The sequence below is a fragment of the Drosophila innubila genome, chromosome X (assembly GCF_004354385.1).
Source record: "Drosophila innubila isolate TH190305 chromosome X, UK_Dinn_1.0, whole genome shotgun sequence".
Classification (NCBI taxonomy): Eukaryota; Metazoa; Arthropoda; class Insecta; order Diptera; family Drosophilidae; genus Drosophila; species Drosophila innubila.
In genome coordinates, this window is record NC_047626.1 from 21884502 (window position 1) to 21906351 (window position 21850).

The 21850-nt window shown below is 34.8% G+C and overlaps 1 protein-coding gene across 1 annotated transcript in view; it reads left to right on the forward strand.

The window, feature by feature from the left end:
- Positions 1 to 4609: 4609 nt before the first annotated feature.
- Positions 4610 to 21850, forward strand: part of LOC117788287 — a 36779-nt gene continuing 19538 nt past the window's right edge. Inside the window, exons 1-3 of the mRNA XM_034627009.1 lie at positions 4610 to 4696; positions 17864 to 18046; positions 18156 to 18213. Coding sequence (XP_034482900.1) covers positions 4610 to 4696; positions 17864 to 18046; positions 18156 to 18213 — 328 coding nt within the window. The remainder of the gene's footprint in view (positions 4697 to 17863; positions 18047 to 18155; positions 18214 to 21850) is intronic.

Genomic DNA, 21850 nt, shown 5'->3' on the forward strand with positions numbered 1-21850 from the left:
AGAAACGGAGCCAGCGCCAATGCACGCACGGGCGCCAATAAAACGGGCAACGGCTGCTGCTGCTGTTTTTCATCGCACAAATTTTAGAACGCTCAGTTCAGTTACGCGCAAGATTTCAACACAAATTGTAGCATACTTTACGGCCACGGACAGCGGTAAAAGCGGGCGTGCGCAGCGCAAAGAGCAAAAATTGCACGGCAAAAATCCCAATCAGCAACGGAAACGGAAACTTCTTGTCTGAGAGTTGTTGGCTTTGCTATTTAAATAAATTGTCAGCCGCTTCAAATTTTTATTGCCAAATTTATACTTTTTTTTTGTATTAATTTTGTTCAATACGTTCATTCAATACACTCGCTGGTCAAAAATCAAAAGTCAAATTCAAAAATAATCTCACGCTAAAAATTTACAACGCTTTTTTATTGTTTTTTTTTTTGTTTTTTTTTTTTGGTGAGTGCTAAACGCGTTGCCAGCGCTGTCGCCGTCGCCGTCGCTGCCGCCACTTGAATTTTTTTCTTCGTTGCGTGCGCGTGTTTATGTGTGTGTACGTGTATATACGAGAGTGTGTTAGTTTTTTTTTTGGTTCACGGTACTCGCCTTAATCCTCGTATGCCAAACAAAAGCTAAAGCCTATGAAAATGTTAAGTTAAACAGCAACAACAACAAAATAAGAAACAACAATACAACAATGATATGACTAAAAAAAGTTAATAAATAAGAAAGCATCTTAATAATAAGTAAATAAAACGCACAACTCCATTGAGAGAATATTTACGAATTGCGCTTAAAGCTCAATCTGCAGCCTCTCTAGTCTAAGTCGATGACAAAGTAGAAGAAGAAGCATAACACCAAAAAAAAAAATCAAATAAGAATAAGAATAAATATAACGAAACGCACAAATCTAACGACAACGCAACTAGATAACTAAAACAACGCACTTGCCTAAAAACAAGCGTAATACAAGTAATACATGCTTTTAATATATTAAATACACAATTTACATAAATTAATTTGCTTTGTAAGACAAAACATGTGCAACGCAACGCTGACGTCGCAGCTGGCGTCGCTGCATTCGCTGATCGTGCTGCAGCCTCTCAAACTCTCAATGCTATGAGTATTTCCTTGACACTATTTTCGGTTTTCACTATTGTGCATGTACAGTGGCGCTCAGCTTATTTCACCTATTACAAATTTTTGAATAAATGTATCTTTAAATGGAAAGCAGATACAAGTAAAATTAAAGCGCAGAATGTTTGCAATTTTAGCAAAATATTTATTATTTTTATAATTTTATCTGAATTAAAAGAGAAATGCAAAACAAAGTTTAAAATGCAGTCGTCGGTCAAATAAGCTGTGAGCCACTGTAAATTTACAAATCAACGAAAAATGCAAAAAGGCAGCCAGCAATACACTTACATCTCTGTACGTATGTGTCTGTGTGTATGTGCGTGTGTGTGCGCATAAATTCACACACAAAGCTGTTGCCTGGCCTATAAAATGGCTGCTCTTAACAGCAGCGACGCGTCGCGACGTCGACGCTGGCAGCGTGGTAAGCAGCGCGCAAGAAGTTGAGGTTATGTCTGCGCCGCAAAATGTGCTTTGGCTGGCCGCTGCCCTTGGCATGAAATTGTCGCTGCTGCTGCTGCTTAGCCCCTTTCTTCAATTGGGCGTGCCAGCACTCAGAGCACGCGAAATGTGCCGTTGCAGCATCCTTTTCTGTCTGTCTGTTTGTCTGTATGTGTGTCCTTGTTGGCAGCAGCAGCGACGGCGACAGCAGCAGCGCCACAGTTGCTGTGCTTTTGGACTCCCCATAAATGACCTAGCCCTATTTTTGGGCATTAGACTTTGTCCATTGAGAGTCAAACTGCTTGCGTCTCCGCTGCTGCGCGCTAGCAGCGATGTCGACGTCGACGTCGACAGTGACATTTCCTTTTGATTTGTGCTTCAGAGTTGCGGTTGCTGCCATTTTTATTTCTTCTAATTTTTATTTTATACCCTGGTAACAGGCAGAACTAGGCATGGCAGACACCGATAAAGCAATGAAAAACTTAAGTTTTTAGAAAAACTAACCCTAAAAATATTATTTTGGGAAAATACTTTACTTTTAGGAAATCTAACTTTATGGCGATTTTCTTAAGTATAGAAAATAAATTTTTTGAGTGTATACATATATGTATTTTCTTTTGCAAAAATGTATGTATTTTTTAGTGTTACTTATTTGAATTCCTCTTTTATTATACTTGGCGACTCTTTCTAATTGTTTTAATTTGATTTTTTTAAATATGTGAATTTTTATTTTGTCAAAACACTTTTTTGACTATATTCTCGTAAAATTTTGTAATATTATCTTGATCAGCATCAACCGTCAAAAAAAAAAAAATAAAAACATAAAATAAACAAAATACATGCTAATGGTACAACTGAATAACTTATTTATTCCACTAGTTACTATATTTTATAGCTAGAAACTTAATTGTTTAGTGCCTTATAGACTGAACAAGGTATCTTGTAGTCGATAACTCTCTACTAAAGCTTACATTCTTGTTTTTTTTTTGTTTGAATAGTTTTTTATTGCTTCCCTTGCGCTTTTCATGAGCATTTTCTCGTATTTTGTGTGCAGCGCGCCGAAATAAAAATAATAATAGTAATAAAATGTGTTGCATACCCTGAAGCCTGACAATTTGACAGGCACTTGGAGACCCGAGCAGCCCAGGACAATTATGGGGCACACTCATACAGCTGATAGATATATATATATGTATTGCCTGTATGTATTTTGTTGCTGCGCTGTCGTTGCAGCTTCGGTGTCCAACTGCAATTGTCATTTTAGGGGCCGTTTTCAAAGGAGTTTTTTTTTAGCCGCAATTTGTTCGACATAGGCGCATCCTGTAGCTTGGGGATTCGTTCAGAGCAGGCGATTTTTTTTACATTAAATTGAAAGGGGAATGCTACACACATTTTTGTTGTTCCTCCATTACTAACTTGCATATTTGTAGGTAAAAATGCTTTAAAGTATAAATTAATCTTTGTTATTTTTTTTTTTTAAATAATTTAATTTTAATTCCGACCTTCGAGTTGTTCTATTTAGTTTGTGTAGTATATCCGATTGTTATGTTTTAATTTAAGAGATTTGTAGTTAATTGATATAATTGTGAAATTCAAACTAATTAGAAATTTCAGGCAAACTTTTTCTAGTTACATGCAAAGTTAAATTTATGTGTATAAAATGAGTTTTTAAAGGGGAATTTTCGTCTTCAATTGCTTCAAATTACGTTTAGCCTGTAACATGTAAATTTCAATTTACTTGAATTATATTAAGGAATATTTAGGAAGAGCTTTCATTTTAATTGAAATGCCAGTGGGGTTAGCTTGGACTTTGGGACGGAGAAGGAGTTCAAAGCGAAAACTATTTGCTAATGAATCTAAAGCAGTTGCCAGCAATCTAGAGTCAAAAATAATTTCAATCATACATAATCTAACTTTTATTTTAATCATTTTTTAATTTACATGTGGGCATTTCCACAGAAAGGTCAACCATTACCAAAAAATTAAAAGTCATCCAAACATTTTATTAAACTTTTTGTATTATATAGAAATATTCAAATTTTATTAAATTAAAAAGTACACCTCGTTTCTTGGATGCTTTGAGAATTCAAGCTCTGAAGTTGAAGGTCGTAATTTGTTCAGCTTTGTTTATTTCTAAGAGCATCTTCTCTTTAAAGTTAAGTTTTCTAAAAATAATAATTTAGGTGAACTCTAATCGCAAACAATTTTATTAAAGCAAGAACTAACGACAAAAAATGCTAAAGAGGAAATGAAATATATATACAACAAAATTTTGATTTGTTTTTAATAATATTTCTATGTAACGTCGCGACATCGAAAAAGATTTAAATCTTATACATTTTCGCTGATGATCTGAAGTGCGTGAAATCTTAAACTTAAACAGAGTTTAGTACGACAAAGTTAATATAATTAGCTATTGGGTCATAAAATAGATAATTAATTTTTTATTTAATTTCAATAGTTATAAATTATATAAATTTTTTTTTTATAAATTGAGGTTTTGTTTAGTTTTGACCGTTCTCTTAAAAAGTGTGTTCCAAATTGATGAGTATGTAGTATTATAATGTTTATTTGATGAAATCAGTCTTTTATCATCAATAAACTAAAGTGTTTTCTTTGCATGTTGAGAAAACACTTTAATTCTGACTAAATAGTTTGTTAATTACTAAAAAAGTTAATCTATATATTAGTTATGGCATGCATATAAATACATACATATATTAATTAAATTTATTTGGTAGAGTTTGAAACTGATTTAAAAATGTACTAAGCATTTCCTTTTTTATTTTCAGCAAACGCAAGGATCCCAAAACTCCCAAGAAGAAGTTCTGACAGAAGTATATTTATTATATACAAGTATATTGTAAATTTAAAAAAAAAAATAGATATATGAAAGTAGTTAAGAAATGAGCGACTAAAGACAAAAGTAAAGTGTAAAAATGTTAACAACAATTGAAAGAGAAACTGCAGCGGTAACAAGTTGATTGCGCCTGGCACCTCACAGGTCAGGGAAAGGCGAACCGAGGGGAAGTCGCCGCGTTGCGAAATGCAAGCGAACAGCAGCCGATCAACGTTAAGCGCACAATCCTCGGGCACACCGTCGGCCTCAACGATATCCTCGTCACAGGGCAAGGTAAGTTGAGAGATAAGCTGATAAACTGATAACTCTTTAAATGGACAGCCTGACAGACAAACTGCTGCAGTTGTTGATAAGCTGATGATAAGTAGAAATGCGTTTCTAAAAAATAATGCGATACGTGTAATGCATCGTCTTCTTTTTAATACGATATATAGGAATATAGCACTTAAGACACTTTGCCTCCTTTTTCTCTACAGCATCGTTTCAGAGCATTTTAAGCAAAGGTTCAAATTTACATATAAACTTTGCAAGTAAATTAATGACGCCTTGAAAATAAAAATGTATTCTGTTTTTGCATGTTAATTTAAATTGTGCATAAGTGTTACCCTGTGAGAGACTTAGTGAGAGACCCTGTACAAATTTTTTTAAAAAAACTTGATCTGCATAGGATAAAAATTATCAGTTTTTAGAACAAAAAATCAAGATTACATTTGTTTTAATAAGAAAACTTGAAAAGCAAAAAAAAAAGTATACAAAAAACAAAATTAAAAATCAAATGATTCTTATTCTAAGAATTTTTGGTTTTCTACGCATTCTTAAGACGAATGCTCTTAAAATTAATCACGTCTGTTCCGGTTTTCTTTTTCCGCAAGATTTTTCGGAAGTAAATATTCTTAACCTGTTATCAATTTATTTCGGAAAATTTTGAGGATTAAATTTACTTTTAGTTGGCGAATATATTGTACGACCAACTTTTTAAGTACTCAGCCTAAATGCAACACGATAACTTGTCGAAAAGACTATAGTTGAGACCCCGAATATTGGAATAGCCGTTACATACTTTTAAAAGTTTTTATTGCTTTAAAAATTAAAACACCCATTACTGTCGTTCTAATTAACCGATCTGGTTGCGATCAAATTGGATGATGGATATCAATAATAGACAACGTAAATCTTGAAAACTGTATTTGTATTTTGTCATATTTATGCGACTTTAGATATTGAATGCGACCTATATTGGTTGCTATATAATATAATCCTGAGGTTAATAAGGAGGTTTGACTGACAGGCTGATTGACGCACCGATTAGCGATAAACTGATGGAGAAATGGAAGATTCTGTTCGACATCAATAATGCTGCCCTTTTGGCCAATGTCCATTATGACGATGGGCAAACAAAAATCTGAAAAAAAAGAAAAATGAAATCATTGAGAGGAAGACAGTTGGTTGTCTCATTAGGTGCGCCCACTGGCAGCCCGGCAACAAAGTAGCGAGTACTTCAATTCAATGCCCACATGTTCCCCAAGGAGCTGCCCCAAAAGGACGAGAGCTGCATTGCTTTTGGTTTATTTTCTACTATTTTTTTCCTTTTCTTTTCGTTGTTGTTGTGCTCTTGGGCCCTAAGTGCCTTGGGCCTAGGCCGTACTGCCCTTCCTATTCTCCGTTTCCCCTTTGCAACGTGAATCAGAGTGTGTGTGTGTGTGTGTGTGTGTGTGTGTGTGTGTGTGTGTGTGTGTGTGCGCATCCTTTTCAAGTGTCCTTTGTGTATGCGAGCTATGTTGCGCCTCTCAATTATGCAAGCGTTAGCGATAGTCCCAAAAGCACTTTCGGCTTTCCACGTACACGGAAATTTCCCCTTTTTGTGGAACAAATAGCCAATCCATAAACCCAATAAAATCTCTTTCTCTCTGCCCCTTTCTCTTTCCTCTAATTAGCCAATTTTATCGTAAGTCAACTTTATTGCCAATTTTCAATACAATTTAAGCCTTTTCACTTGGTTTAAATTGCATTCTGCATCGAGTTGGCAGCACTTTGCTAACAAGTTGACAGCACCTTAGTGCTAAATGTTGTCAGCTACAACTGAGTTAAACAGCTGCTTTGCTTTTTTTTTTAATATAATACATTTAGAATATTTTCAATAAGAAATTAGAGTTAGTTAAAAATGATAAAAACCCCACTGCCATAAAGGAATCTACAGAATCAGACAATACCCAATTAATTTGATAACTCTAATACAAATATTGCTGCATAAAATTGTTAGTTTTATTTTGCGCAAGTGGATTCACAACTCTTTGTGTTTGTCTGCATCTTTTGATGCATATTCAATGGTTTGTTCATTGAAGCGAGAGAATGCATTGATTTATTCATTAGTTACGAAAAGATGTGGCACGTTGCACAAAAAGTTACAAAAAAATTATCTAATTTAAATCAAACTTAATATGTGGCAACGTGAGAAAAAACATTTTTGTTTGTCCGTAAAATAAATTTATAAGTAATTTGCAACATTTTCATGCTTAGCTCAAATCATAATTATCATAAATGAAGATGATGATGAGCATAATGGTATTGATGATGACAATAATTAAAATTGTTGCCTCCAGCTGCAAATTCATCGACACTTGACACACACAACAAACACCGCACAATTAGTTAAAACATTTTAACGAGATAAATGCGATTACAAATTCTCTGCAGACAATAATAAAAATAAAGCATAAGACAAAGCAGGAAAATGTGAGGAAAAAAAAGTTGCTTTGCATTCCTGTGGTGAATTATTTGAAACAGTGTCACATTTAATATTTATTTACGGCACATTTAATTAACAAATTTCCAAGCAAATGCTATTTATTTAGAAATTGACGCTCTCAACTAAATTCTGGAGATTCTTTCGTGTTTTGACTGTAATGAAAAACTTTTAGTTTATTCCTGGTAAAATATGTAGTATAGTTTTCCGTAAACGTTTATTAAAAATTTAGACTTAGTTGCGAGCTGCATTTTCTCATGAATTTCAATTTAATTAAATGAACAAATAAGTATAGCATACTTTTTGAGGCAGAATTGAAATTCTTAGTTTTAAGACTTATTTCCACTTAAATATGTATTCTTATTAATTCTATTTTCGTTTTCTATGTGCCTTTCTTTTTCTATTGAAAATTCTATTTTTATTTAGCTGTCTATCGTGCTTCGTGCTTTTCCTTCCTAGGTCTCCAAACCTCCAGTTTTTATTTCTCTCTCACTCACTGTTTTTTTTTCTATTTAGTTGTTTTTTTCATTATTATTTGTCTTTCTGTCCATATTTTCCATTTTCCGTCCTTTTTTTCTACATCGTTGAAATATATTTTTTCTTCCTCTCTCTATGTATTTAAAAAATTGTATTTTGTTTTCTCCTTTTTTCTATGTTTTTGTATGTCAGTCTTTTTCTATTTCTTTTTTTTTTATCATACTTTGGTTTATTTTCTTTCTGTAAGTTATTCAATTTCTTTTTCTTCTATTTTTTCTCTATATTTTTCTTATTTCGTCTGTCTGTCTTTTATCTCGTTTTTATGTCTCTATTATTCTACCAATAAGGAAGTTTTTTTTCTTTCTCTATCTTCTTTAAATTTTTTTCTACTCTCTTTCTTTCTCTTTTTCTCTGAAAGTTTAACCTTTCCTTTAATTCTCCTTCTCCATCTTTCTTTCTTTCTCTATTTTTGTGACTATGAAAATCTCGTCTCTTTTTTCTTGATGCTTCTTTTAACTTTTCTTTCTTATGTTATTTTTCTGTCTTTTCCGCTTTCGTTTTAATCTCATTTCATACCACTCTTTCTTTCATCATTCGTCTGATTCTGTCTGTCTTTTCGACTGCTCCAACTCTTTCTTCTTCTCTTCTCTTTTCGTTTTTTTTATCTTTCTTCCTGATTGTTTTCATTTCTTGCAAGTATCTAACATATGGCAATATTCATGGCATTTCAAAAGAATTGAATTTACAACTGAAATTTTACGTACTTGGAAGTGAATGAATAATTCGAATTATTCATCAATATTTAAATGTCAATCAATCACAACGCAATCCACAACAATTTAAGTTCCACAGAATTCCCACTGCCTGGACATGTGTATAAAACCAAATGGAATGAATTAATTTGATTGATTGTGGTCAAATGGTTTTCCAAGTACACGTAATTACTCATCTCTGATTGTTGAATGCTTAAAATTCTCCTTAAAAGACAGAAAAAGAGAAAGCGTGAGAAAGAGATAGAGAGAGAGAGAGAGAGAGAGAGAGAGAGAGAGAGAGAGAGAGAACATTCCAACACTTAAATGAACCACAAGAGAAATCACATATCAAATAAATATAGAAATATGCAGGATTTGCTTTAGCTAATTGCAGCATTTAGTTATTGTCATGCCGCCTGCGGTTATGCTACAATAATTTCTCCATGATTGAAATGCCACCAACAGAGAAAGGGTGGAGGGAGTGTAGAGTAAGGGGCAGCGTGGTGGGAATATCATTTTAATAAACCAAAAGGCTTATTGATTTAAATTTCACTCAAAAGCGTTAAATTTGTGGCAACTCTAAAACCATCTACAGTCTTTCAGCTGTCTTAAAATTTGTGGCAACTCTAAAACCATCTACAGTCTTTCAGCTGTCTTAAAATTCTACACACCCTTCATCATATCACCAACTGCAATACCACTTAATGGGGTAGGGAGAGGGAGAGGGGGTTGATGAGTACACAGAAAAAAAAATTCGGGAAAAAGTACGGTAATCCCAGATATTCTAATACTAAAATGTTTTAAGACTATAAAAAATTTGGGGGCTTTCGGGTAAGATTTTTTTTAGTTAGATCAAATATTTATGTTTTCTTTGAGTTTTTTTGTTGTCTTAATTTTATATTCTGGATACAAAAATTAAAAATACATGCTAAAATCTTGAATTTTAAAATTAAATTTTAAAATGATTTATTCCAGAGTGTTCCAAAAATTTCTAAAGCTTATGAAGATAATTGCTTTTCAAAACAACCGTTAGAAATGTCGGTCTTCTTCTAATGTCAGAGATTTAATTTTTCGAAGTCAAAAAAAAAGTTATTAAATTTTACTAAATATTTATACTATGCATTTTTATTTAATTAAAAAAAAATGTATTCAATTAAATTTCTTGCTTGCCTTTGGATTGCTTTGTGCTATTCAAAAAATTTTTATAACACACCTGACTATTTTTTCCCGTGTAACTTTTGTTTTACTCACATTTCAGTCGCTTTTCTTACATTTGCATCGCAGCGACTTTCACGCGTTTCGTTTTGTTGCTATCGCTTTTAATTAAACATTGCCGTTTTTGTGAGACACACACTTGGCACACACATTCACACATATACAAACACACATACACAGCTGTCTCTCTCTTGAACAACAGCAACAGCATCGCAGTCAGCTGTAGTCTGCCTACAAAAAGTAAGAGTGGAGAGCGGGAGAGCGGGAGAGTGGAAGAATAAGTGGGTGGGAGAGGTAGACATGGAGAGTGGGAGACATTGAAGGGCACTGCCAAGTGTGGGAGCGTGTGGGTTGGGGTGGGAGGGGAGGGGAGGGGTTGGGGTGGATTTGGCAGCTGCTGCTTTTGGCCTTGCCCGTCACAATTTGAAGTCGAGTTGACGACGACAACGACAGCGAGTGTGTGTGTGTGTGAGTGTGTGTGAGAGTGTTGGCATGCAAGCTTGTCTCTCTGTGCATGTGTGTGTGTGAGCTGTGCATAAGTGTGCGTGAGCGAGCGTGTGAATAAGTCATAAAAAGCCAGTAAAAATCTCCGTTTGTCATTACATATTGTCATCATAAGCGACAACAACAGCTGCTTACACACACATACACACACATGCACATGCACAACAACAGAGAATCATAGGCTGCAGCAAAGGCAAAAAAAAAAAAGTATATTTGAAAAAAAGTCGGCAACGCATTTTTTGTTTTGTCATTTTTGCCAGCTGCAAAGCGATGACTGCAGTCTGAAGTGGCAGCGAAGAGAGGAAAGGGGGGAAGAGTTATGGAGACAACTGTGGAGCAGCTTGTAGAGGAGGTGTAGATTGTTAAAGGAGAAGCTGTTTGAGAAGAAGGTACAGCAACTTGTGCACTATGGGAATTATTTAACATTATTCAATCAATCAAGAAGTAATAATTTTTAAGAAGTATATTAACTGAATAAATCAGAAAGATCCAGCTATAGTTCTTTTTTAATGGGTTGAAATGTGTAGATTATCTATTAACAATTTTTACTAAAAATACAAAGTTTTAATTGTTAATTTGGATTTTTGTTTTCAAATAGCTCTTATATTTGATTATTAAATTTTTTAAATCAATTTAATTCAAATTCAAATTCAATTCAAATTAATTCAAATATATAAAATAATTTAAAATATTTTTGATTTGACTTTTTATTATTTATGTCTTTCCAAATTTTTTTCCTTATTTTTTGATTTCCCATTTTTATTTTGCTAAGTTTTGTTTTCCTTATATTTGTTTTTTTTTTATTTTTGTCTTCCCAATTTTAAATGCCTTTTATCATTATTCCCAATTTTTGTTTCCTAGTTTTGGTCTTCCTAGTATTTTTTTTTCAAAGCTTGTTATTTTTATTTTTTTATAATTTTCGTATTTTGAGTAATATTTTTTGACATTCGAACCATGGAGACAAACCATTACCAAAATTATGGTGGTTTTGCAGCCTTTTTTCAAGATAAACGAACTGATTCTGCCAGACTAGTGAATGAAAATACTAGTAGCAAATTTCTCACTCAAACTATGTGGTTCCTTGACAAATTTAAAAATTCCCATACAATTTTTACCCAATTACTGCACTTTCTGAGCCATTCAACTTTTTGGTATGTTAGATAACAATTTTTATTAAAAATTCTTTAATTTGCATACTTGTATAACGTAGATTAATGCCAGAAAAATTGGCAGAGCTTCCATAGTGCTCTTAAGGAGCTTGTAGAGGAGCATCAGATTGTTGGACAGGGGAAGGGGGAAGGGGGAAGGGGAAGGAGAAGGGGAGGTAACTACGCACAGCAGCTGCTTGCTTTATAACTTCACAGCGAGCTTTTTGTCAGCCTTATGCAAATTCGCTTACTTGTTGTTATTGTTGGTGTTGTCACAGCAGCTGCCGCTGTTTGCTACTTAAATGCAAATTGCATTCCGTTGGCCAAAATCCCCCATTTTTTTTTTTTATTCTTTTTTGATTCATTTTGATCATGGCTATTTGATGAAGAGTCACTCAACGGGTCCAAATCGAAAATTAATTGCACACTTTCCGTAGTCTCTGTATAGTAACTTAATAAATAGGCGATTTGTGGTCGCTTTTGATGTGGGTTTTTCAACTGAAAGTAATTTTACTATAGCTAACGGCTTAAATATATACCCTGTGGTAAGCAATCAGGGTAATGTGATATGAAAGCTTTTTAGTACTTTAATTATTTAAAGATTTTAAAAACTTTACTTGAACGAGCAAATTTCAGAGCAAAATAAATAGGCTTAAGCATTTTGTAAAGAAGTGCAGGGTATTTAAGGTGTAAGAAATAAAATACAATAGCTCTCAGCTTATTTGACCCACTAAATTTTAATCATTTTTTTTTATTGCTTAAATACAATTAAAAATTAACTGAAATTATAGCTTAACAAAAACTAACTTCGCTTTAATTTTAAATATAAACTCATTTCAAATTTGTAATATGTTAGACTTGTAAAACAAATAAGCTGGGAGTCACTGTATATAAAAAATAAAATAAAATCAAATTAAAAACTTAAGTTAAACTAATCAAGTTAACTTATATATTGCAAATCTTTCAGGGTTAGTTGCGAAATTCGAGCTTTTATTTTTTAAGCATCTTCAAGTATTTCAGCCCAATAGCGATAACAATAGCTCGATTTATTGCAGTTGGGGTTTAAAAAAATAGAATATATAGACACAATAAATAAATTGTATAAAATAAAGTATTTTAATTCAATATGATGTATTTAAAAAAAAAATTGATAAGTTTTTTAAAGTCATTTTCGACTGGAGAACGATTAACTTTGATAACGACAACAATTAAGCAAAGTTTTAATGCCAAGCAATTGTTGAAAACTTTTATAAATTAGTTATTTATTATCAATTAAAGTTGAAAGCACATTGCAAGAGATTTTGCTGCATGCCGCTGAAAAGTATGCAACATAATAAACATTGAACGAACCCGAACGGGAAAAGCGTCGACACATTTTCACTTATGCGAGAGCGTGTGTGTGTGTGTGTCAAAGTGTAAATTACGCTAGAGGCGTCTTATAACATTCCCCCCTCCCCCCGGTACCCCTGCTACCCATCACGTCACACGTCCTTCTCGCCAAGTTGTCAAAACTTTGCAACTATTGCCATGAAATACGAAAAGTTTTTTGCGCTGCTGCTTTTGTTGTTCTTATTGTTGTTGTTTTTCGTGTAGTAACGGAACATTTGCTTCATTAGGTGCGTGTGTGTGCGTGTGTGTGCGTGCGTGTGTGTGTGTGTGTGCGTGCGTGTCTGCTTTTAATTCACAAAACACAGGCCGCATAACGCAGGCGACGATGACGTCGACGCTGGCAGCGCACATGTGTCTCTGCCTGCACACACATATGTGTGTGTGTGTGGGTGTCTGTGTGCAGACATTGCGCATGTCATCAACAAACTGGACCGCAGCTCAGCTACATACGCTGGCAGCGCAGCTGACTGAGCCGACCGAAACGAACAGCCGAAAAAGTCTACACAAAGTTACAACAATAACATACATATACTTAGCAGGCAGCTGGTCAACAATAATTTGCAATACTTTTTTTTCTTCTTAAATTTCCTTTCCTTTTTATTTTATTTTTATTTTATGTATTACTTTTGATTCTTTCTTTTTTTTTGTGTGTGGTGGGAGACTGCAAGACTCTACACACACGTTCGACTGGCAGCAAAGTCTACACTCAGCAGCCACCGCAAGCCGGCTTAGCAATGCTCTCCGTTCTGCGCGCTCTCTTACTCTCCTTCGCACTCTCCCGCTCTGCCACTCTCCCACTCTCCCACTCAGCCATCGAGCGCTCTATCTTCTATCTTTCACACACTCTTGTGTCCTAGACGTTTGTCTGATTAGCCAGCGTCGCGTCGCGTCGCTGCCAACGTCGACGTCGTCGTCGCCGTCGCTGTTTGCATGCTTTTTGTTTGTACGCGAGCGAGTATGTGTGTGTGTGTGTGTGTGTGCATCATTTAAAACAATATCCAGAGATTTGTTATGCCATTTATATGTCAAATATGACAAGTCAAGTGTTTTCTGTCATTGTGCATGTTGTTGTTCTTATTGTGCGACTCTCTCTCTCTTTCTTTCTTTCTCTGTGTGTATGTGTGTGATTAGCAATCAAGTCAAAGTAATAGCCTACGTTTGGCCGCACAACAGATGCTCTGCCCAGACACATACACACACACACACACATACTTACATACATATCTATGTATATATGTTTGCAAACAAATTTGTGTGACTTATTCCCGATTTACACGATGATTTAAATGCATAATGTCTAATGAAAACTACTTTTCTTATTTGAATTTCACAATTTTTGACTTGCAATATTTGAATATTTTTGTTAGGTGAAATTCCTAATGTATGATTTATAACTTTTATTTTCCTTTTTTTAGATTTCTAAAACTTTATTCTTTTTTTTTTTTTTAATTTCATAAACAAGTTTCGGAATTCGTATGAGGAACCATTTAATAAAGAAAAATAAAGAGAAATTGCATTAAATAACATAAATAAACTGAACTAGCAAAACAGGAACAATAAATATTAGGAACTTAGCATACTTTTGAGGGCATCTACATGAATAAACCCATTAAATTGAGATGTTGCATTTTCTAAATTATGTTTTCATAATGGGACTTCAGTTGAAGAAGAAGCAGCTAAAAAGTCACCATTATTTCGAATTTATCTTTAGATAAATGTATGAAATCTAAGTTCTATAAATAAATCAACACTTATTTCACTTATTTATTTTTTTATAGCAAAATTTAATTGCACTTTGCTAACTTAATTGCTGTGTTGTCTTTTATTTTTTCTAAATAAATCTCAGGATTGTTATTGGGAAATACTAAAGTCTTCATTCTTCTTCTGCCTGGCATCATTTTTTTCCTTTCTCTTTCTTCTCTCTATTTTCTCCTACTTTCTTTTTTTTCCTCTTTCTTTGCCCTGTCTCCTTAATCTTTTTTCCTGTTTTGCTCTCTCCCTCTCACCGTCCATCTTCTTGCTCTCTCCTCCCGTTTTCAAGCTCTTCTCGCCACTTTCTTTCCATTCCATGAACAAGCTCACAGACATTAATTTTTGACGTTAGAGCATTTTATAAAGTTGTCGCCCATCTTTTAGTGTTGTGCAACTGTTCTTCTCTCTTTATTTGTATTTCTTTCGTGCTCTCCCTTTTTCTGTCTATGTGTCAATGTGTGAAATGAGCTTTAAGTATAACAACAACAACAACAACTGACAAGGACGCTCTATATGAAAACAAACGCATAATTTAAGCGTAATTGCTGTCATTTTTCATTCGAGTGCGGCAAGCGGGAGCTTAAGAAGGTGCTGGAGACTGAGGGAGTGAGAAAGTAGGGTGGGTAAGGGGTCAAGGGTAGGGTGGGGAGGTATTGCGACTGCGACTGTGCTCCACTTTAGTGTCCATGTCGCCGCTTTGTGTGTCCTCCACATGCCTCAGAGCATAAAACATAAACCCACACACACACACACACACACAAACACATATTTGCACATGTATGCCATGTATGTGTGTGTGAGTGTGTGTATGTGTGGGTGCTGAGTGCCCGCATCCGGCTGTAGCTGAATTATGTCGCTGCTTTACTTTTTAAGACCCTGTACTTAAAACAAACAAACGGTCTATTAGGTATGGAGAAATACAAGTAACAGCCAAAATGTATGAAAGAGCTAGAAGCAGAATATTTTAGATCATTTTAACTTTTGAGTAATTTTTATTAATTCAATTTATGCAAACTAATTTTATTTGATAATTAAATTATTTTCTCTTTAATTCATTTTTTATAGGGTATCTATTACCTGGGTACTAGGTAATTCAGAGTTGAGCAAACTGGACTTGTTTTATCCATCCAGCCATTTCTTGAACTGATCTCAGTTAATTTCACTTTATTTATTCTTTATTTTTTTTTTTTTATTTTATAGGGTATCTTTTACACAGAGTTTTTACATATTTTGTCCATAATTTTTTTTTTGGTTCGTTTAACTGTTTTCATAATATATTTTATTCAAAAATAAACTTAATTTGTCTTAAATTTTTAAATTGCATAATAGATTTTACTTAATTTAACTGAAAATTTTTTTAAACTCTCACATTTTTTATTTTAAGGTTAGGACATTTGATTGTAGAGATTTGATTTGTGTTGTTACACTAATTTCATATTATATTTCATTGAATTAACAAAAATTATTATTATACAATTTCTTAATTTATAATCTTTTTTACTGAACTTAATTTTTTTAATTCTTAAAATTTTTATTTTATGGGTAGCAGATTTGAGTGTAGAATTGTTAAATTTTTTTGCTGTCCATAATTTTTTCTTCCTTTTGGCTTAAGCGCCAAGCGGCTAATCAAGTAAAAAAAAGTAAAAAATTGAAATTATCAATGTTGTTGCTGCTGTTGTTGTTGTTATTATTGGTTTTTTTTTGCCTCTCCTTGTCTCTCTCTCTCCCTATCTGTCTGTCTCTTTCTGTCGCTCTGGCTGTTTGCCAACTCAACTCGACTCGAGTTTTGTTCGCTTGAGTTTTGCTTTGTCGAGTGTTTTGTTTGCTTGTTTGTCGTTGTTGTCGCTTTTGTTGTTGTTGTTGCTGTTATTGTTGTTGCCATTGCATTCCGTGTTGCGGCGCGTGCCTAGCCTTGCAACAATTGCACTTTTGCCACGCCCAATCGCCGCCCAATACTTTTGTGTACACACACACACACACACACTCTCTCAACCGCAATTGCCGCAGCATTCGCTTTGCGTGCTTTCTGTGACCCTCGACCCTCCTTTTGACCTCCCCCCACCCCCACTGGGCTGTCCTTTTCGCCCTGTGCCCTTTACGCCCTGTGCTTGATCATTTGCGGCTTATTCGCTGATGCTCTGTCTCTTTCTCTCTGTGTCTCATTTAACCTTTCACCTTTCAGCTCAGCGCCATTTGTGTGTCTTTAAGGCTGGAAAAAAATTGGAACCCTGCAAATTTTTTTTTTTTTCTATTTGAAATTTTTACTGCTTAACAACTAATTTAAATTGGTATGGATTTAACTTAAGCAGCTAAGTAGTTAGGCCTGTTAGAAATGCATAAAAAATTAAGAAAATAAATTTCCAAGTAATGCAAATTAATGCCGAAATTTGTATTGTATGTCCAGCTTTCGAATATTGCAAAAAAAAGAGTAACAAGCTAAGGAAACCATAATGTGCCTTAGCTATATTGTGTTAAAACTTTAGACTTCTACCTCTTACCGTTCACAATAATCAGTAAAACTGTAAACTTGATTTGTTATTAATAACTAAAAGTCAAAGAAGCTCATTAACGCTATTAACATTTACGCCAGACAACTTTTAAAGATGAGAGAAGAGTGGTGACGAATGGGGGGGGAGAGAGAGAGAGAGAGAGGGGGGAGTGTGACAAAGTCGTTCTGGTATTTAGACATTCTGGATACGGTTAAAATGTGGTTGCAAGGTGGGCGTAACCCAGTGAGTGGATAAGAGAGGAGGCTGACAAAAGCAGAGGCGATGTTAGAACTTACACTATGTGGCAATACAGCAGCGTAGTGAAAAGGGAGGAAGGAGGGGGGGGTAGGGGTAATGAGGGTGGTTGTGGGGATTGGCCTCACGCATTGCCACACGAGCATAATTTGTTGTAATTAACATAGCGAGCCAGCCCAAGCAATAATGGGCCAAAACTTCCCAACAACACACACGCACACACACACACGCACACACACACCTACACACATATATAGAAATTGAACGCCTACACAAGAAACAGAAGCAGAAATTGCGACTCCTGCTGCGACTGATGGTTGTGGGTTTAAGGGAGGGGAGAAAGGACAGGGCGAAAAGCTAAAGAAAGAGGCAGTTAAATGAAAATGGAAAGTTAGTCAAAAGTTATCCCTCATTTGTGTATAATTAATTTGTTTTTGCTCTGTCCCCCCCTCTCCCCCACTCAACCCCCCTAGCTCCTCATCTGTCTGTCACGCCTCCCCGCCTTAAAACATTTAACATTTTGTAGCATTTATGCAAATGACTTTATGAGCAAAAGGAGTGAAAAGTTAATGCAACACACAAAGGCAATTTTCCAGACAAGCGTAATATAATCATATACTCTTTCTTTACGTATTTTCTCCCATACTCCCCTCCCTTTCTCTTGCTCTGTCTCGGTTTGTCACTTCTCATCCTTTTACTCGATTTTGTACTTGCAGCAACAAGTTGTCGAACTATCTGGATATGTTATCATTCTCGTTGAGAATGCGGAGGGTAAAATTAAATTATATGGCTCACCGTCCGATCGCGATAATCTGGAAGTGGGCGATGAGATACTCGAGGTTAATGGCCTGACCCTCGATAATATATCGCGCACCGAGGCCATACGTCACATCCATGATGTAAGTATTGTTTTTTTTGTTCTTTGGTTTATCGATAACTATCTAAATATCGAAATATATGTAGTTACTTGGAAACTAATTGAAAACTTTTTTATTTTCCCGTTTTTAGTGCATCAAATCCTGCACAATTTGTTTGCGTGTGCGCAAGAAAAATGATTCCAGACTGGGTAAGTTTTTTTTAAAAATAATTCGTATTGTTAATAACACTATAATAGGCAAATGTTAAATTTTGCTCAAAGTTGCATTTTAACTGCCTAAGGCCTATGACACCTGCTTTCTATTTAAATTTTAAGATATTTCAGAAGAGATTTTGAAAAAAAAAATATTAAGAGATCCCTTATGAGAATTCGAAATCGGAGATGTTGGGATTTATTGTGGAAGATCTCTTGGAAAGAATCTTAACGAAGATTTTGCAAATGATTTTTTGAGCCAGACCCAGAGAGTTGAAAAATTATTTCTTATTTAATCTACTTCCAATCTAATTCAAAGCTATTTTTTAAAGAATTCCCATCTGGTCTTCTTAGATTTCTTGGAGATAAAAACAATCATGAATAGTATCTTGAATATGATCTAAGTAAGATCTTGAGAGGAATCTAGAAAGAAAATTAATTTTTTATCGGGGAAAACTAAATTCTGCTGAATCTTTTGTTTTTGAAGACGCCAGTGAAGTAAGTTAGGTAAGGCTTCCCACATGGGAATTAAGTAAATGGCCTAAGAACTGCACATTCTTGGACTCTTTTAAGTTTCTAAGGACCTGTAACCCGTATGTCCCAAGTCCTGGAGATTCTCTTTCAAGTTGATTTTAAAGAGAAATTAATATATTGATATGGTTCATTGAAAATGGCATTGATAGATCTAGCTTTGCCAGTGCAAGGAATCGATCAATTATTCTGAAAGTCTACTCATAAAAAAATGAATTCGTGGTTGGTATTTCTAATGTCTTAAAATAACAAGAACTGGACCAACAGAAGTTGCATATGGAATTCTTCTGCTTAAATTCCTAAAAAGTTCCAAAAATGTTCTCAGAATACGAAAAAGCACCTTAGAAAACGAGGTAAACGCATATAATTCAACTTCACACCGATTTATTGATCTGGATAAATAAAAATCTTGTTAAATTATACAAACTTTAGCAAGATACCGAATAATTTCCCAAAAAACTCTTTCCATTAATTGCATTCACCTTTACAGTTTGTCAAGCATAAACTATGATTACAGTTTTGAAAGCTTTGCATATCTCTATGTTAATAACAGTTAATTAACATACTGTTGGGTGCAATCTCTCTTAGACTGAGTCCACTCAGCTGTCAGCTGTTTTGGTTTTGTTAAGTTTTAGTTGACAAAATCCACTACACTGCCAGTGGCTACAAAACTGCGATGTTCCAGTCGTTTGAAGCGCGCTCTCTTACGCTCTCTCTCTCTTTCTGCCTGTCAATCGTAGTTAGTCTGCTCGGTTTGAGCATCGCGCGCAGCTTTTGTTTTTGCAATTGTTATGTGGTCAGCTCCAAACGTTTTACGCTCCACTCCACTCTTTTGCTCTCGCTCTTGCTCTCTCCCTTTTCCACGCTCTGTCTGTGCTGTGCCCAGCTGCGGCGCAACGTCAACTAATCACATCAGTTGTGCGGCAACTGTCGACGTTTTTGGTTCGTCCACAGCGTCGCGGTTGTTTATACCTTTTTTTTTTTTGTTTTTTGTTACGTTGCGTTTAATTTTCGTGTCGTGTCGTGTCGTGTATCGTGTATCGTGCTCACGCTGTCGGCGCTTTACCTAATCGCGTATACGTCTACTAAGTTCAGCGTTAACGTTATTACCTCTGTGTGTGTGTGTGTCTGTGTGTGCGCGCGCGCACGTTGGCGTTGACGTTGACGCTAACAGCGACTGCAACTGCGGCTGCGCCAGCGTTTTGTTCTAACTCGCTTTTTGTTGTTTTATTTCATTGTGGGTTTTGTGTTTGTGATTGCTTTGTTTTTGTTTTTGTTTCTCTAACAAATTGAATTTGTTTAATCAAAAGCCGACGCTCATAAAATTTAACTACAGCGACTTCAACATCGAAGTTAACTGCGACGCAGCTTAAGTAAGTGCACAGCAATGCTTGCTAAAATATCTTTCTGTACATGTGTGTGTGTGTGTGTGTCTGCCGTTTACAGCTGCCAGCTGAGCTTTACATGGGCCATGAATCAGCAATGACAGCGACGACGACGTCGACGGCGACGTCAACGTTTCGTTTTTGTGACTGCTTTTTTTTTGGGTATGGGGCGAAGGGCAATTGACAGCTTTTATGCAATAAACGCAGCGCTCAGATACATTTGTAGAACAGCAACAACAACAAAATACTTTGCTTTTGCCGGCAATTTAAAACCAAAAAAAAAAAAAAGTAACGGGTTAATAACAGCTGAATCTTTAAAGTGTAGAAATTAACAGATAGCTTTGCCCATTTTAACATCTCTTTTTGCATACATTTAATACGTTTTGTAATGGGCGGCTTGAGAGTGCAAAACGAAATAAGAAAGAAACAATAACAACAAAAACAACAGCAACTAACAAAAAAAATGACAGCAAGCAGTTAAAAGTCGCTTAGGCGAAGAGAAAACCAAAGCAATTCACATAGAGAACAGCAACAACAACAACAGCAGCAAACTGGGCAGCAAAGTGGCAACAAACATTGGAATAGACTGGAAATGGAATGAGAAGTGGGAAGTGGGAGTTGAGTTGAGTTGAGTGCTGCCAAACCGAGTCAACCAACTGGAAATTGTTGTTGTTGCTAAAATACAAAAATTAAATGGGGGTAAAAATTAGAAAAAAAAAAGAAAAATACCAGTAGTCTCATATTAAAAGTAGAAATCCTCACTCAGCACAGTGGAGAACAAACAGGCAAGAGAAGATTTTAAAACCTTTTTATTCTAAAGGTAGCAAATATATTACCTATTCTTTTTTTGAGTACTATGTTTATCATAGATTGTTTTATATTGGGATTTTAAATTTGAAATTTGCAACAGACATTAATCCTAATAAATAAATTTAAAAAAAAAAGAAATTTTTCAAAAAGCAGTAGAATATATTGGTTATTTTACAGTCATATTGAACCATAATACTAACAGCAATAAGATTTACACCCGATATAATAAATGAAAAAAAAAAAAAACAATTAACAAAATAATAAAACTATTTTTGAATTTTAATATGTTCTTTAAACCTTAGATAATATTTTTTACTTTATTTATTTCATATAAAAGTATACGAAATATAATTTGTTTTGCTTTTAGTTGAAGCAAACAAGCGTTGCCCTTGAAAGCTCACAGCTGTATAAATATCTGTATTAAAATTAAACAAAAAAAAAGGCAAAGAAAAACCTAAGTCGAGATTCGAAAATTAAAATTAATAAAAACGTACGTAAATCTAGCCGTTTTTACCACTGTGCACAATTACAGCTTGAGCAGCGTTGTATGCCACGTAAGTGCTGCTCAAACTGTAAGTAAGTAACGGCAAACTTAAAAACTAACCTGAAAACGAAACGAGTTTTGATTCGATTTTGTTTGTCTCTGTGTGTAAAGTGTGTGGAAATCACAACTAACTAACTAACTAACTAACTAACTATGTAAATAACAACAATAATAAATAATATGCGAAAGAGATAATAAAGCACACTTTAAAATGCCGCGTTGCTTGTCAAACTGCATTTGCATGGGAATTTGTTATTGTTTGAAGGGCGTTCTCTGGGCTGATAGTACTGGAGACTAAAACTGGGGGAGTACCGTAAATTATAATGATTATATAAAACTAATTGTATATAATAATATGTGTAGT